The sequence below is a fragment of the Echeneis naucrates genome, chromosome 15 (assembly GCF_900963305.1).
Source record: "Echeneis naucrates chromosome 15, fEcheNa1.1, whole genome shotgun sequence".
Taxonomy (NCBI): Eukaryota; Metazoa; Chordata; class Actinopteri; order Carangiformes; family Echeneidae; genus Echeneis; species Echeneis naucrates.
Genome location: NC_042525.1, coordinates 9,231,446 through 9,247,153, shown reverse-complemented (window position 1 = coordinate 9,247,153; position 15,708 = coordinate 9,231,446). Strand labels below are relative to the sequence as shown.

At 38.7% G+C, this 15,708-nt stretch overlaps 1 protein-coding gene across 2 annotated transcripts; it reads right to left on the bottom strand.

Annotated features, from left to right (window-relative positions):
• Positions 1–1,389: 1,389 nt before the first annotated feature.
• On the bottom strand, positions 1,390–15,056 carry xpo5 (exportin 5). 2 transcript variants are annotated; one of them, XM_029520861.1, is made up of 33 exons: positions 14,879–15,056; positions 14,217–14,338; positions 12,869–12,941; positions 12,626–12,763; positions 12,172–12,354; positions 12,039–12,065; positions 11,731–11,916; positions 11,167–11,243; positions 11,037–11,081; positions 10,828–10,918; positions 10,279–10,362; positions 10,039–10,164; positions 9,814–9,904; positions 9,591–9,719; positions 9,368–9,483; positions 9,114–9,269; positions 8,944–8,985; positions 8,768–8,857; positions 8,373–8,572; positions 8,179–8,281; positions 7,380–7,561; positions 7,194–7,294; positions 7,001–7,097; positions 6,751–6,887; positions 6,529–6,626; positions 6,383–6,429; positions 6,200–6,306; positions 5,402–5,461; positions 5,208–5,302; positions 5,011–5,118; positions 3,868–4,005; positions 3,494–3,658; positions 1,390–3,221 (listed from the first exon to the last, which is right to left on the bottom strand). In XM_029520861.1, the coding sequence occupies exons 1-33, from the start codon at positions 14,978–14,980 to the stop codon at positions 3,075–3,077; spliced, it is 3,663 nt and encodes a 1,220-aa protein (XP_029376721.1). In that variant the 5' UTR covers positions 14,981–15,056; the 3' UTR covers positions 1,390–3,074. The 2 variants fall into 2 exon arrangements, with proteins under 2 accessions (XP_029376721.1, XP_029376722.1); XM_029520862.1 differs by lacking the exons at positions 11,037–11,081; positions 12,039–12,065 and having other exon boundaries at positions 5,208–5,300; positions 5,409–5,461; positions 11,158–11,243; positions 12,163–12,354.
• Positions 15,057–15,708: the final 652 nt, after the last annotated feature.

The following is a 15,708-nucleotide window of genomic DNA, read 5'->3' as shown; positions in this document are numbered from 1 at the left end:
GTGGATGATCATTTACTTTAGTAAAAACAATACAACACCACAAATTTACTTCATTATAAGTAAAAGTAGCATTTAAAATTTAAACAAAATTAGTCATGGATAGAAAGTTGGATCATTATTGGCAGAATTTTATAGCAATTGTATCTTGCTTAGATGAAGATAAATATACTTTGCATAGTTATGGGTTAATAAGACTGCATCACATCGTGAGCGATATATAGCAATGAAATAAATATTCATATTTGACTGAGTAAGACAGAATAATAAAAAAGAGAAAGTAAAAACAAATTAGTGATTTATCCAGATACATTACCTGAACACATAAAGAAGGCACAAACAATTGCAGACTGCAGCAGTGAGTGTGTCTGAGTGCAGCAGCCTGCACTCCTGCAGACATGTCAGCATGAGGGCCTGTTGTCTGGAAATGTTAAACCTTCACACACTCATTTTACATTTATTCTCTCCCAATACTTTCATGAAAACTACACAGTAACACGCCATCGCGGGATGTTTGCAGCCATGATTAAACACCGTTCTTCTTCGTCTTTACAGTTCATTTTAGGTTTATAAGGAAGTAGGTTTAAAAAAAAAAAAAAAGAAAGCAGGTGATGCCTTCAGCGCCCCCTGGGGACTCGGAGGATAAACGGATTCTCATCAGGCTGCTGAACCGAAACGGTTTTACCGAATTCGTCATTAAATCAAATTCTATTTACTTTGAAATTAATACATTCAATCAATTAGAATAAAATGGACCAATCAACATGGTTTATTAAGCACAGGTTTTATAATAACGTCCCGTATTTATGATCTCTATTTGATCCAGTTTATTTTTGTTTGTAACTTTTCCTTACATCTTAGTTGGTTGGTCCAGGTATCCAATATGATAAACAAATGCATTGCAGGTGAACAGTAAAAGGAGGCAGTTTACAGTAAAATGTTGCAGCATAATAATAATGAAACCAACACACAAAGTAATATATAACACAAATTGATGTTATCCCTAACCCTAGAAAATATATCATCAATGAGCAATCTTTAAAAATTGTAATATATGAGATAGACACCTCTGCAGATCTGTCAGTATCCTTAAACATATTTTTATAGATGTATTAATATACCAGGTTAAACATTTGATAAGGAAATAATATAAGAGGTAGATATAACACACAAGTATAACTATATAAATTGCTTTCTATATTGCAGCAAGTTTTCAATGAGGATTTTATTTTACCCAAATTTGGACCTTCCCACTGCACCACTTTCAGTTCTTTTTGGATGAATACGTAAAATATGACAACACCTGAAGCTGTCTTAACATAGAAATTAAACTTCTTTTCAGTCTATTCTACATACAAAACTAAAAGGATGAATTTCAAGACAAACTGAATTTATCATTTTATTTAAAAACAAAATATAAATCACAGTACACATTTAAAAAGCCTATTTTCTTCTTTGTACAGAATATCTTAGTGTTGAACAAGCACTAATAAAAATGGCATGTGGGCATGTGGACAAATAATTAGCACAAGGAAAACTGTTCATATTTGATTTCACAAATGTTCTTGTTCCTTGGTGAGTATAAAGTGAACCTTTTCTTAGCAAACCAGCATCTGAAATGTAGACATATCTATGTGCATTTAAAGAGGAATCACTCTAGGCCAAAATATCTACCATTTATTTTGGTCTTAATATACATACAGAAAGTAAAAACAAACAAACAAACAAAACAAAAAACAAAGTTAAACTCTAACACAATACCTCGGTAAAAGCAAAATATATTGCCAACATTTTTTTTCCAAAAACAGGAATGTAGTGCTGGTTCATCTTGGCAACACCAGTACAAACACAAAAAAAGACCACATAAAAACATTACCGGCTGAATGGCTACAAAACAATAGAAATACTTGAATTATGCTACACATTAGTTGATGAGTCCAACTGCAAATATATATATATATATGTTTTCAAAGTTAGATGTTAGGTTTTGTTTCTCAGACACTGAGTGTTTTGGCACATAATGTGGCTGCATTATTTCATTATATGTGATCCACATTAAGTACATAATTCCAAACCATTGTGTAAGTTATGCTGATATGAGGATCTGGCAAAACTACAAATGATTATTGTATCATTTGATGACTGTGTAATATGTGCATAATACAAAACTGTTGTTCATATTTAAATTAACAATAGACTTCTTGAAATCACAATCAACTGCTTTTTTCTTAGGGTTCGTTTTGATAAAGTAACTACACTCCATCATGGGGCGTGTCACACCTGAGGTACCATTAGCACATGCTTCAGAATGAGAAACTGCATTCAAACTCATCCAGTCAAAGGAAATGATAGTAAATTGAAAAATGTGTACCATTAGTAATTCTAGGTTTTTCTTCATTTTTTTTCTCCATCCATGATTTGACAACAGCAGCAGCAGCAGCATGGTCACATAACATATCTGCCAACACGCTGCCAAAACCTCTTAAAAAAACAAAACAAAACAAAAACAGGCCATTCCTACAGCTACCATCTTTGCTTGTTTTGAAGGTCATTCGATGACAATTTATGGTTTAATGTTAACCCCCAGCTGGGCTCTCAGTTTGATTCCCTAATTCTATCAGCTTACAAGATGCTCTGTGTATGTGATGCTGGGCAACGGGCAAATATTGCCCCTTAAAAAGCCCAAAGGAAAATTATAAAATGGTAAACCAACTTATTTGAAGGTATGTTACAGCTTCTGTTGTAGAGCAATTATTAATAACCATTGAGCTGAAATATTTCCTACAACTTCCTCTGTACAAGGAAACTGAGCAAAAGTGTGAAAAGCGTTAAAAAGCGATCCTCTGTGTAGATCTTGGCTGTACAAATGTTGTATGGTAAGATGGTACTTAACGGTGAGAGTAGTACTGGAGCACAAGGAGGATGAAAATAAAAAAATAGAGGAGACGTGGCCAACAGGAGTGTTGACAGATATCTTATGTAGCACCGCATGGCCCCAGGAGCACGATGCTGAGGGGAGACCCTTGTTTGTACAACTCCTGTCTTCAATAAGAATGGAGTCTGTTAGAACCAGGCTCCTACAGAGTGCTATTCTCTGGGTAGAAGAGAGCTGCCAGACCCAATGCTTCACTGTTCTGTACAGCCTTGTCTGGCTTCGGCTTTTTAAAGAGCGATGGAAGATTCCGGATATGAACCTCCTTCCTGAACTGCTGGCACAGAGCTTTCTGTTGGCAGGGGACAAAGAGATGGAGGTTAAACAGAGCTTTCCCAGATCTACCAGAAAGAATTTCATTAGACTGTATAGCTCTGTTGTGCTGCTGCACATCCTTTTTTTTTCCTTGCTGCTGAGCACAGACAATTTACAACGCAGCCAGAATCACACTGCTGAGTAATGACTTGCACTATTAGTGCCAGTGTCTCTGGTCACTTCTGATGCCTGCCTGCAGTGTTAAAAAAAAGAGATACACTGCCCTCTAGTGTCTATAAGTGGCCTTACCCCAACAGTTCCTGCAATGAGCTTTTTGAATTGATCCTTTTTCTTTTTGTCCCCAACTTTCTGGGCATTGGGGTCTATGAGTCTGTGATCATACTGGTCCAGGGCTTCCACACTGATGTTTGGGATCTGGGTCATTACTGTTCTCAGCTCCATGTAGCGAGGTCGCTAAGGCAGAAGTGAAACACAGAAATAAGTGACAGAAAGAGCATTTTCTATCTGTTCTTTGGCATTCAGTGAAATGGAAATGGGAGTATTCATTGATAAAATATTTATTGATTTGTTTAATTTATTCTTTCTGTGCAAGTTAATTTGGACCAAGGCACAATAAGAATGTAACTCTCAAAAGGACACAAGATGATTGCCATTAGCCTCACCAAGTTTTCATAGATGAGCATGGCCAACTGTAAGAGTGTAGAGTTGCAGACTTCATGCTGCCCATGAACCTGGAGGCCCCGTAGCACACTGGTATAGAACCATGTGACGGCCTCAGGGAGAAGATTACCCCCTACAACCTGGAGAGAATCAGAATGAAGGCAGAAAACAATCCATCTCAAATCATCATCTTAAAATAATTTTATTGGTTTGTTAATAACTACTAATAACTACAATCCCAACAATAATATCAATGAAAGATGCCTTCTGCCTTAAAGAGCTTCTCTCTCTGCTACATGTAATTCTAATGGTGCCCAAAAACCATTTAAAACATCAATGAGTCTGGCTGCTGAAAAAGATGATGGATGCTTTTTGATTATGATGAACATAAGCATCTGGATTAATGCATTATTGTCTTTGGTCTTTTAATGGGATTGGTAGACAGTGAGGCTAGGCCTTGTTAAAAAAAGATTTTTGATTATACTGATACCAGTACCTTGACTTTGATACACATTGTGGGAAAATACTTTGATGCCAATTTTTATGAAACCCGTTTTAACAAGATGACATTACACATTATGGTGCTTCATTAGCTTTGTTGTGCTGCTGGCGCTAATTACCTTGTCAAAAACACTGCACTGTGCACTGTTAGCTTCAAGCCTAATGAAATGTAACTCCACTTCAATTCTTTTTGGATCTTTTGCATTCGTACCTATCAGAGATGGGCTAGAGGAGCCACAATGCAGTCTCTCAAAACACAATACATACATGTGAGCTGCGTCTCTGGTCACAACTCAAGGTGTAACCTCATGTTTTTTCCGGATGCCTTGATACAACCAAGTGCCAGCACTTTTATAACTTTGCAGATCAAACATGCTGCATGCTTCTTGGCCCACAGCCATTGATGAGATTTATCCCATAGTTATCAAAATTTAGAACCGAACTACAAGACAATTTCTGATGCTCGATGGTACGAAGCATTTCGGCTGGTGCCAAAAAAAAAAAAAAAAAGCTATTGACTTTGATACCCAGCCCTAGGAGACAATCAGAAAACTATTAAATATATCCAACCTGAGAAAAGTATGAGATGAGAGATTGAAAAATGTGCACAGTAGTATTGAACATTGAGCTCATTGTGTAACTACCTGCCGGAGAAGGGTCCAACAGACAATGGAAGCAGTGCGGTGACAGTTGGTGGTGTCTTTCCATGATAGTGAGGTGAAGGAGAGGGTCAGTAGGGACATGTAGATGGTCTGGGCAAAGAAAAACAGCAGTTAATATGCAGAATTTAATGTGCGATTCTATTGTGCTATGTGTACTCTGGGATGATTCTGAGGCTGACCTCGTGTTTCAACAAGCATTTTCCCAGCTCAGTCAACTCCTCTGTGGGCTGGGCTGGAGACACCGTCTGCCCTGATTCCATCATCATATCTTCCTCTACACAAGAACATTTCATGCAAAAACAATGAGTTGCTCCTCAGAAGAAAAACAAATGTAGTCCAACTATTGATTCAAGTTTTCTCATTTGGCTCTTACCATCTACTTCCTCCTTATTTGCTGCTGGTTCAGGCATTTTTCTGGAAATACAGCTCACAGCTCGAAGAGAAGAAAGAAATATTATGGCCCCATAAAATCTCAGCCCTGGATATGCTGATCAGGCAGTTGTGTTCAAGATCCTGAAAAGCCTACACCTCATATTTTTTAGTGCCTTCTTAATGCACACCATCAAAAACACTAGCAACAAAAGGAAAATCCGTTTCATGTACAACAAGTACATGTTGTGTTGTGTTGTGTTGCGAGATTAATTTTAGAGAAACTTCACAATAAAGTTCAACTCAATACAAAATAATTTTTCAACATTCAGTGAGTTGTTGATTTTGCAGCCAATATTAATTCAGCCCCCCCTCCTCTGAATGATCTTTTAGGATCAACTGAGGGAAGAGACTGTCAGACCTTGAGACTCACCAAACTGGGAGGAACATCAACCAAAGTCACGTGAAGGAACTTTATCTAGAAAACATGGCTGGTATTGGCACCTTTCTAATGTGGGCTGAAACCATTTTTAGCCTCTCTAGCTGGCAGAAACACAACCTTACCACAGGACAAATGCATTGTGGTATTAAGGACTACGATTTGATTTATAGTCAATGTTACTATAAGTAACATGCCCCTGGCTTTTTTATATTGTCAAACTAGTACTAATTTTCAGGTTATAAATTGGTTTTAAATCTACAGTTAATTTGATCTGATGGTTTCACTGTGTTTATGTTATTCATGTGAGAACAGCTGTCTGTCAAACATATATGGACGGTTAGTAGAGGTGCTGGAACTTACTAAGAAGATCCAGCACTTCCCTTGTGACCATGCGCACCAGCTGCTCCTCCAACATCTCCTGTGTCACCTGGCTTTCCTGGCACACAACCTCCTCCTCATCTTGGCCACTAAAAATATAAACAGGTTTATTAAGTCGCATATCCAGTTTGTAAATACAGATAAAACCACTATCTCTTAACTTACTTAACTGAGGTCCTCTGGTTGATGACTTGCCACTTGGTGCTGAGTCTCTGTCATATGAAGCAAAAGCAAGGTCATGAAACTTGGCAACAAACACCACTGTGCAAGTGAATCAAGTATAGTGTCTTGATTAGTGTGGTGATCCAGACCTGCTGCAGGTAAGCGAACAGAGGGCCCAGCAGGGGGCAGAGCAGACTCTCATGGTATTCCTGAGGACATGATTGCACCAGCTGCCTCAAAAACACCCGTACACTTGTTAAGGAAGTTTGGTGTTAACATAAATCAGTGGGTCAGCTTTATTTAAATAGAGTGGTATCCATCCAAAATAAAAATAATGGTTAATGAACTGAAGCAAAAGCAAATAAGGATATGAATCATAGGGCGAAGTCTGTGGTCAGGCACATGATCGAGGGAGACAAAAGCAGAGCCAGCTATTTCTTGAGCCAACCTTTCAATGGTATAGAATTCCTGCTGAAGGGACAGACCTGCATTTCCCAGAACATGGAAGCTGCAGGAGTGACAAGAGCAGAATAGAAGGTAAAATGTCAACTGCAACATTAAATGTAGAATAAAACAATACTATAAAGAGTAAGGGGTGAAACAGCAAATCACAATTCTTACCAGTTGTCATACAACGTGGTGAAAAATCCCTGCATGCGCTCAAGGCTGGTTTTGTACACAGGAGAGTCATAAATATCCAAAAGATGATGCGAGAGACCTAGAAAACACATTTTGAGAAGTTTTGAATACTGATGAGTTATTTTTCAGATAATCTTTAAGGTGGGAGAAAGCATGAGCAGAAAACTTCTCTTACCAAGCACCATATTTTTTTCTGCATCAATCACGTCATGGGCCTTTGAAAAGGTCTCACTCAGACGAGCCATGTTCTCTGGTATGAATAGACTGTTATGAGTCCTGCAGCGAGTAAGATAGAGATAAACTCTCAAATTCAAAGTCAGACCATGTCTATAATGGAAAATGTGACAACTCACTGGTGTACCTGATAAGAGCTAAAAGGTTCGGTAGCAGGAGCAAAAACTGGGAAGTGCAGGGATTTCTGTAGATGGGAGCTCCAGCTGCGGTGTAGCCCACCACAAAGCCACCAGCCTTGGCTTCCTCCACATCTGCAGGCCAACGTGACCGTTTCACCACCCCCAACATAGCATACAAACAAAAACTCAACTGGAAGAATGCAACAAAAAGAAGAGACACATTTTTAAACACACTTAATAGCATCAGCTAGAACAGCTTGTGACTTGACAATACTACAAACATTTGCCAATTGGCATTAAGCACAGTCACTGGTAAAAGCCTAAGAATAGACTTACAGAGCTGATAACATGGCTTTAAAATCTTGGTAATCTCTTGGTAATAACATGAAGTAAAACTACTACAAATAAACAAAAGTTAACTTTGTTTGTGACGACTGTCACAACAACTGTGAGGGACTCTCAGTCTTTGACTGTTCTCCATCTAAGAGACTCTGGACCTGATGTGTTTACCTAATGCTTTGGAAACTTCCCATATCTTGGGAATTTTTCAAGCTGCAAATCCCTCCGTGCCTACCAGCATTACAAGTATTTCAAATTCATTATGGTTAACTTAGTTAAGTATAAACTGTATGCCCTGATCTTTAGTGGGATTTTTTTTTTCATATGCAACCCTTTGCAATACTGAGCAAAAAAAAAAAAGTGTATAAAACCTTAAGTGAAATTAACCCACATTCATTTTAGTTATTCTACAACCTAAAGACAAAATAAAAGCCCTTAGAGCTAAAATATTAGACACTGTGCTCTTACCCGTCCCCTATTAACACCTGTTGTGTCTGTATCTGCACTTTGCTCAGTGACCACCTGATCTGCTCCAACAAAGGACAGGAACATGGCAGGGTCCCACAGCACACTGAAACACAAAGGTGCCATAAATTTCTAATTTCTGTCATGATATTAAAATAAGTAGCGTACACTTTCAGAGAAAAAGAACATAAACGCACTGCCTCATCTCTTCTGAGGTCCATTCTGCCACCACGGACCCCATCATTTCGTCTAGAAAAGCCTTCTGCTTTGCAAAATCTTTGAACTGGTTACTGATCAGCACCAGTGCTTCCATCAGTGAACATTTCTCCATGTGAGTGAGTGTGGCATCACTCACAAACAGCTTCTTCACGTGATTGTAAAACATGTCAAAACAGGGCTGAAGAGGAAAAACAATTGATCATACAATAGTATGATCATATCACATATTAAATTAGAACCACATTCACCACTGTTTATTTCAGGTATATATTTTGTGCAAAGAAAATCAATCAAGTGAAAGCAAACATGATCTATGTCAGGCTATTGTATTTTGTGTATGTATGTTTTTTATTTAAGATGTAAGGGCATTTACCAATATGAACTGTGGGTAATCCCGGCAAATTTTGATGATAGAAGAAGAGGCATGCCTCCTCACATTCTTTACGGCTCTGGTCCGAGGTGCCTGAAGACAGTTACAGAATACATTTTATAGGTCTTGGACATGAATGAAGAAAAATGCTAATTATTAACTTTGTTAGGGCAGCTCACCTTACTGTCCTGATCAATCTCAAATGTGATGGCTTTAAATAGCTGCAGAGAAAACAAAAGTGAAACCAAAGTTAAGTATCACAAATACCAACAGCCTGTACATATTTGCAATAATACATTGATAATAGACACACATATAATATGTTGCAAGCAATAATGGCTCAGCTGACCTTGTATAGAACCTGTGTCCGGAAGTGTGGTCTATGTATGACAAAAGGGAAGAGGGCAGACACATTGGTGAGCACGCAGGACAAGATGAGCGGGTCTTTGGTCTCATAGTTCAGCACGGCCTGCAGCAGCTCCATGCTCTGATCTATGGGCAACCTCTACACAGTGAGAAGCAGAGACCTCAAATCAGTAAAATCAGCATTATTTTATCACATCATTTCGCTCCTTTATGTCACTGACAATTTCCTCCTGTTACCTCTTCCTCTAGACTTTTGAAGATTTGTGTGACCATGCACTCCATGAAGACTGTCATTGCATCCCACTGGACCACAGATGGAGACAGGAGGGAGCATAGCCCCTCAGCAGTCTTAGCTAGTGAGGAAGATAAATTATAGATTTTAGTAACTATACCAAACATAATCAGAAACAACCTCCGCAGTAACTGCCCAAAAGACGCTCAGACAACTCCCTTCACTTACATGTGGTATCTCCCATGTCAATAGGGCTGGCAATCTGGTATTGTAACCATTCTGCTGCTATCTGAAAGGCCTCCAGGGGGACAATGCGACATGCACTCCTCAGCACTTCACCCTGCTGTGCTCGAAAAGCTATGAAGCAGAAAAATACACCATGAAAAGCATCACACGCATATAAGTAGCGATAGTGGCAGTAGTGTAGAAAAGCTAAATACATAAAACTTACAATTAAAGAATGAGTTGAAGTCTCCATCACTGTCAAAGTCCACACGGGAATACTCACAACTTGGGTTATCATCTCTTGATGGAAACCCAGTCTGGAGGGAGAACAAGACAGAAAAAAACAAACAAAAAAAAAAAAAAAAACACTAAACCTTTAGCTACACCCTCAGCATTGCTTTCCATGAACACTGGCAACAGTAGCCCTTAGCATCAGGCACTGGGGTCTTACCTTGACTAGGTTGATCATGGATGTTCTGAGGTATTTGGTGACGATATCCAAAACAACAGGATCCTTCAGCAGAGTCTCATGTCTGAACAAAGCTCCCCAAGTAGGCAGAGTGGATGACTTCAAGAACTGTAGAAAAAGCAGTGACATTTCCAACAAGAGGAGAGATTGTGGGTTTAATTTAAAATTCACTCAAATGCAGTCTTTAACACGAGGATTTATAGATATATTAAGTATTCTTACCTGACTGGAATGTGTAGTGAATGTTAAAAGGGCTTCCATGTACTTGTTGAGATTTGCTGGTACTTCAACCTCAGCTTCTGAACCCTGTAGGAAGATTATACTTCTCAATTATCAACCATAATCAGAAAGTTATACTTTTACTAAATTACTAAAAGCTTGTTTCTGTGATTTTATGTATCATGCACGTGTGGGCCGAGCCCAAACAAAAGACAAAAAACTATGTGTGAGCTTGAAAATTTAAACTGATACCTTAATTCATTCAAATTCAATGTAGGGCTGCACAAGCGCTTGAAATACATTGGAAAGAGCAATATGGGCATCATCCAAACTGGTGGAACTGGAGGAAGGAGCTATTTTTTGGATAAAGGTACTCTGTGCAACAATTTTAATTGTTCTACATTTTTATTACCACCATCATTGTGGTGTAAATTCAACACAAGGGATATCAGTCCAACTGATATTGCACTTCCAATTATCTGCCAACATAATTTTTATTTCTTTGCATATTGAGCAGCCCTGCTTCAATGTTTGCTCACACCATAAACATACCACTAATGAGCACAGCTGTCCTCCCAGAGCACACAGAACCTGACACAGCCTCTTCAGGAAGATGTAGCGGCGCTCCACCACCTCCACTGCCCTTCACATACATACACACCATGCTATAAGTCACAGCCTGGTCTATGAACACACTGCTTAAAACTTGCTTTATGTCTATTTTTGTGCCACATAGTGGGCCAAGGCCCCACATTACTTACTGTGATTCAGAAGATTTCTTACATATTGCAAGTCCATCTGCTGACCTGTAACAAGACAGACACAAGCCGTTAAATAATAGTGAGAGTGGTGGGTTTAAGACGAATGATCGGGAGGAGTAGCGATACTGACCGTGCTGCAGAAAGGATATAGTGAATGGCCACATCATCAAACAGCAGCATGAAGGGCTTCCTGTCTTCCAGCTTGCCCTGTGGCAGAATGACATAACTGGTTACACACAGTTTAGAACGATCAAAGACCTGAGAGGTATCCTACATTTCTATGAATTGTACTGTGGCATGCCTAATTATTTCTACAGGCCAGTAAGTAATAATGGGTAATTTGATATTCTAACTAGAATTCACAACCGTTCAATGTTGCATTATTCTATAAAAAATAAATAGACAAAAATACTAATTGGCTGACATACAATTTTTGGGGGCTTTAATAAGGTTGTTTAGGAATCCAGAGAAAAAGATGTCTCATTTTAGAAGTAATGAGACTAAATTGGTAGTGTTTTGAATGGAAATGTGGTAGCACTGTTACTATAGAAAACCATGTAATTACAACCATGTGACAAAGAGTGAAAAAAAAAAAAAATATATCAGACTGAAAATGTATTCTTTTTACAGTTAACACTGAGGCATTATGACTCCACCCCTCGGCCTTCTAATGCAGTTTCCCCTGCCTACTTACCTTCCGACTGATAGAGATGAGCAAACACTCTGCCGCCTCCAGCTGAAGCTCTGGCTCACTCAACAGCAGACACAATATCTCCAGTAGATGGCAGTTTCCAGAAGTGATGTGCACTAGAGACACCCAGTCTATGTAGCCTGCAAGGGTATTTAGCGTGGCCACAGCGACTCGACAGTGAGCTTTGGCCTGAGTTAACAAAAGATGATTGACAAAAAGGGGATAATTAAAGTATAACAAATGGTGACAATCAAAATAATCCAGTTCATAAGGGACTCATTTGGAGCTAAGACACAGTGACGCTATCTCACCTGTAGTTCATGTCCGGGCAAGTCTTTCTAGATAAAAAAACAAAAAAACAAAAACAATTCATTCCACTGTTAAAGCTTTACTTTTAATAACATGAATAACTTGTTAAAAAATGCATTATAAGACATCACTGACCATTTTACGGTAATCTTCGACATTAAGTTGCAGAATTGCCATCATGAAACTGAAGATGCTTTCCATGTTCTGGGTGAGTGTCTGTTGGATGTCTCTACGTCGCTGAGTGGGCAATGTCTGGAAGGTGATCACATCCTCTGCCAGCCTCAGCAGGATCAACATCACCACCTCTGTTTGTATCTCCTGTGAAGTAAACGTTTGTGAATTCACTTTAAAAGGTCCATAGTAATTGGATTTAAGAGTTGCGCAATATATTGAAACGTTTGCTCAGAAAGCCAAGATGTTATTCTGCAGATTTAAAAAAAAAAAAAAAATGGCCATCGTGGCTGAAAGATATGAATGTCTACTGACACTACTACTGTTAGGATGATGGAGTAAGGTACCTATTTGCATGCCAGTTATTATATAGTTACACTCAAATTGCGTGAAAAACAGTGCTGTATAAGTTACTCACCCCTTGACTAGTGAGAGCCTCCATTTCTTTCAACATATCTGGCCAATGTTGAGGCCATTCTCTCTTTATCATTTCGACTGTGATGCGTGACAAAGCATCTTTGATATGGCTCTCCTCCTCCAGAATAGAATGAGTACCCTAATGAGACCCAAAGCATCAGATAAGTATCTACTACTGTGGCAGTGAGATGGACAGTAAGTTAGATTTGAACCATAAGACAGTTGTTTACAGTCTGGTATTTACATGTGATAACAGCTGCATTGCACACTCCTTCAATTGGACCTTCTCTTGTTGTTGCATGTTGTTCCATCTGAACCTAAAAGAAAGAGAAAGAAAGAGCTCTTTTTCAAATATGCATCTTTCAGGATGTTTGTCTTAGTTAAACTTTAGAGCAGAGGTGGACAGAATACACAACTTCACTAAAAGTACAAAGTAAAAGTATAGATACTCCTTGTCAAATATTACTTCAATACAAGTAAAAGTAGCTTAGTCAAAATATTACTTATAATACTTTATTACTTTTACTTTATAAATAAAAATACAAAAATATTTGCTTAAAATAAAATCACTTAAGTATAAAAAAATACCTCAGGAAATACAGCAAATACAGATACTGCTACAGACAAAAATATCTTCAGTTAAAGAGGCCCTACAAGACCAGTCTCTGGGCGGGTGCAGAGGGGTCCAGTCTTGTCTCTGTGGAGGGGCCCGTACTAGTCTCTAGTCTCTAGTCTCTGGAGGGTTAACCTGGTTAATATCCACACAGGTCCACTTTAGGGGATCAGGAAAAAAGCAGAAAACTAGAGTTTGAATTTCTGCTTTTTTGCTTCCTCTCCAGCAGGAGTCAGTCAAAAACATATACTGTATGGACACAATAAAGAGTCTCAAACTGTGGGTGGTCTGGGGGTTCGGTCAGTGGAGGTCTGTGGGGGGGTCCGGTCCCTGGTTGGTCCCTGTTGGTTGTGCTGTTCCTTAACTTGTGTTACTGTCTCTGCTGTTCACCTTGATTAACAGACTGTCCTGTGTGCTCCATGTCTAGTTCCTCATCTGCCTCCTTTTATGATAGTAATTCTTGTCATAGATGCAGGATGGTGGCAAAAATGGAGGCGAGAATTAGTGAGTTGGAGTCGTGGCTCTGCACTTTAGCTAGCTCAGCTTATGCTAGTATAGCTAGGATCCCCTAAAGTAGAGCTGTGTGGATATTTGCTGTTTATTCGCAGTAAGTACAACAAAAAATTTGAGCTGAAATGAATCCATTTTAGTTTAAAAAATCTCAAACGTGGGCTTGAGGTAATCGTTTTTTCTTCCATTTTCTACCTCATCCACATTGCCAAAGTTATGTTTTGTCTTGAACACAACGTATGACGTGACATATAACGTATGGCGTTAGGAAAGCATCAATAGAAATGTAGTGGAGTAAAAAGTACATTTGTCCTTCAAATGTAGTGGAGTGGAAGTAAAAGTATCCCCCAGAAATAATACTCAACTAAAGTACAGATACTCAAAAACGTTACTTAAGTACAGTACTCAAGTAAATTTACTTGGTTACTGTCCACCCCAGCTTCAGAGATGACAGTTTGGATGTACTCACTTTATGACATGTTCCAGGATTTGCAAACCAAAATGTCTCACTACAGCTGGTTGGGCTTTGTCGGCTAGTTGTAAGCCACATGGGACACACATGGAGTTTGTCTCTTTAAACTCTTCACAAAACTGTAGGGAAAACCAAAGATTATTATTTTAGTCAATTATAAGACTGTTAAATAAATGGCATTTGAATGGACCTAAAGTTTCCCTACACATGTGGCGCGTCTGCGTCTGGAGGCTACAGCGAACAGCTGCCTCAGCAACACCACAATAAATACTAATATAGCCTCAAGATAATTTATCAATCAGCCAGAACAGGTACAACTAGCATGATGTTCGTTACAGCCCTGCTGTTACGCGGGACGACCCGTAGTAAATGTCATGTTAAATGTTTATGAATGAATGAAGGTGAATCGACAGTGAGGTGTTCATCATGGTATGCCGGCTAGCTCGCAGAGCATCAGTCCGTTATCACTGCTATTTTAGCTCACCTTAACGAACATAAATTGCCTCTTTGGCCGATGCTTTAGCTGCTGACCGCGCAAATAAAATAAGATATTTCCACCCAACCTCGTGGGTACTTGATTATACTTTCACACCAGCTTCAAAACAAATGACAAGCTTGGCTAGAGAGCAGCTAGCTAGCAACAGCCATAACGATGCTACCTTTAGGGCCTCCAGTCGGTAAATTTGGCTGGTCTCCGCATCCATCATCACATTCACAGCTTTGATAAGCTGCTCACACATGGCAGCCACCTGCTCAGCCATGACTTCAGCAAGCTTCTAGCACAGTGTTAAGACGAAAGCAAGGAGCTCCCTTATGCAAAACACCTACACAGCGACAAGCTGCGTACGCTAAGGGAGGTACCAACGTGCAGAAAATGTGCTGCCTGCGTGTTTGACCCGCTCGCTTGCCGTGGAATGGGAATTCTGGGAATTGTAGTTGAAGGTCCATTAAAAAAAGATCCTCTATGCGCTGACAGAGAAGTCACTCCATAGTTAAAGAAAAACTCAGAACATGTTAAAATATTCCTTCCGTTCCAAATATTTAGATAAGATTCAATAAATTCTGAGTTTATTAAATAACTTTAAATAATTCAATTTATAGTGAAATTTTATTTTATAACTTTCACTATAGAAATTAAATTCTTTACAGATGTTTGTTGTCAATAATACTGCTATCATTTAATTCTTCCAGATAGCACAGATTTTATAATGCCACTTTTCATGATTGTGAATTCGCAACCAATCAACTACCTGTAAACCTGCAGTTTATTGGATTAAATCCCTCACTTTTTATTCCTATTTACAGAATATCTCATCTCTTATTTATTTAATTATGTTACTTTAAGATTTCAGATAGGTTTTAATAACTACAATCAAGTTCATGGAATTTGACTTAACAACCATTAATCACTCTACAGATTAATATTTCTGCATAAATTCACACAAAAGACCAAAAATAATAGTTGCAGCTCTCTAGTACATCAGTAAAA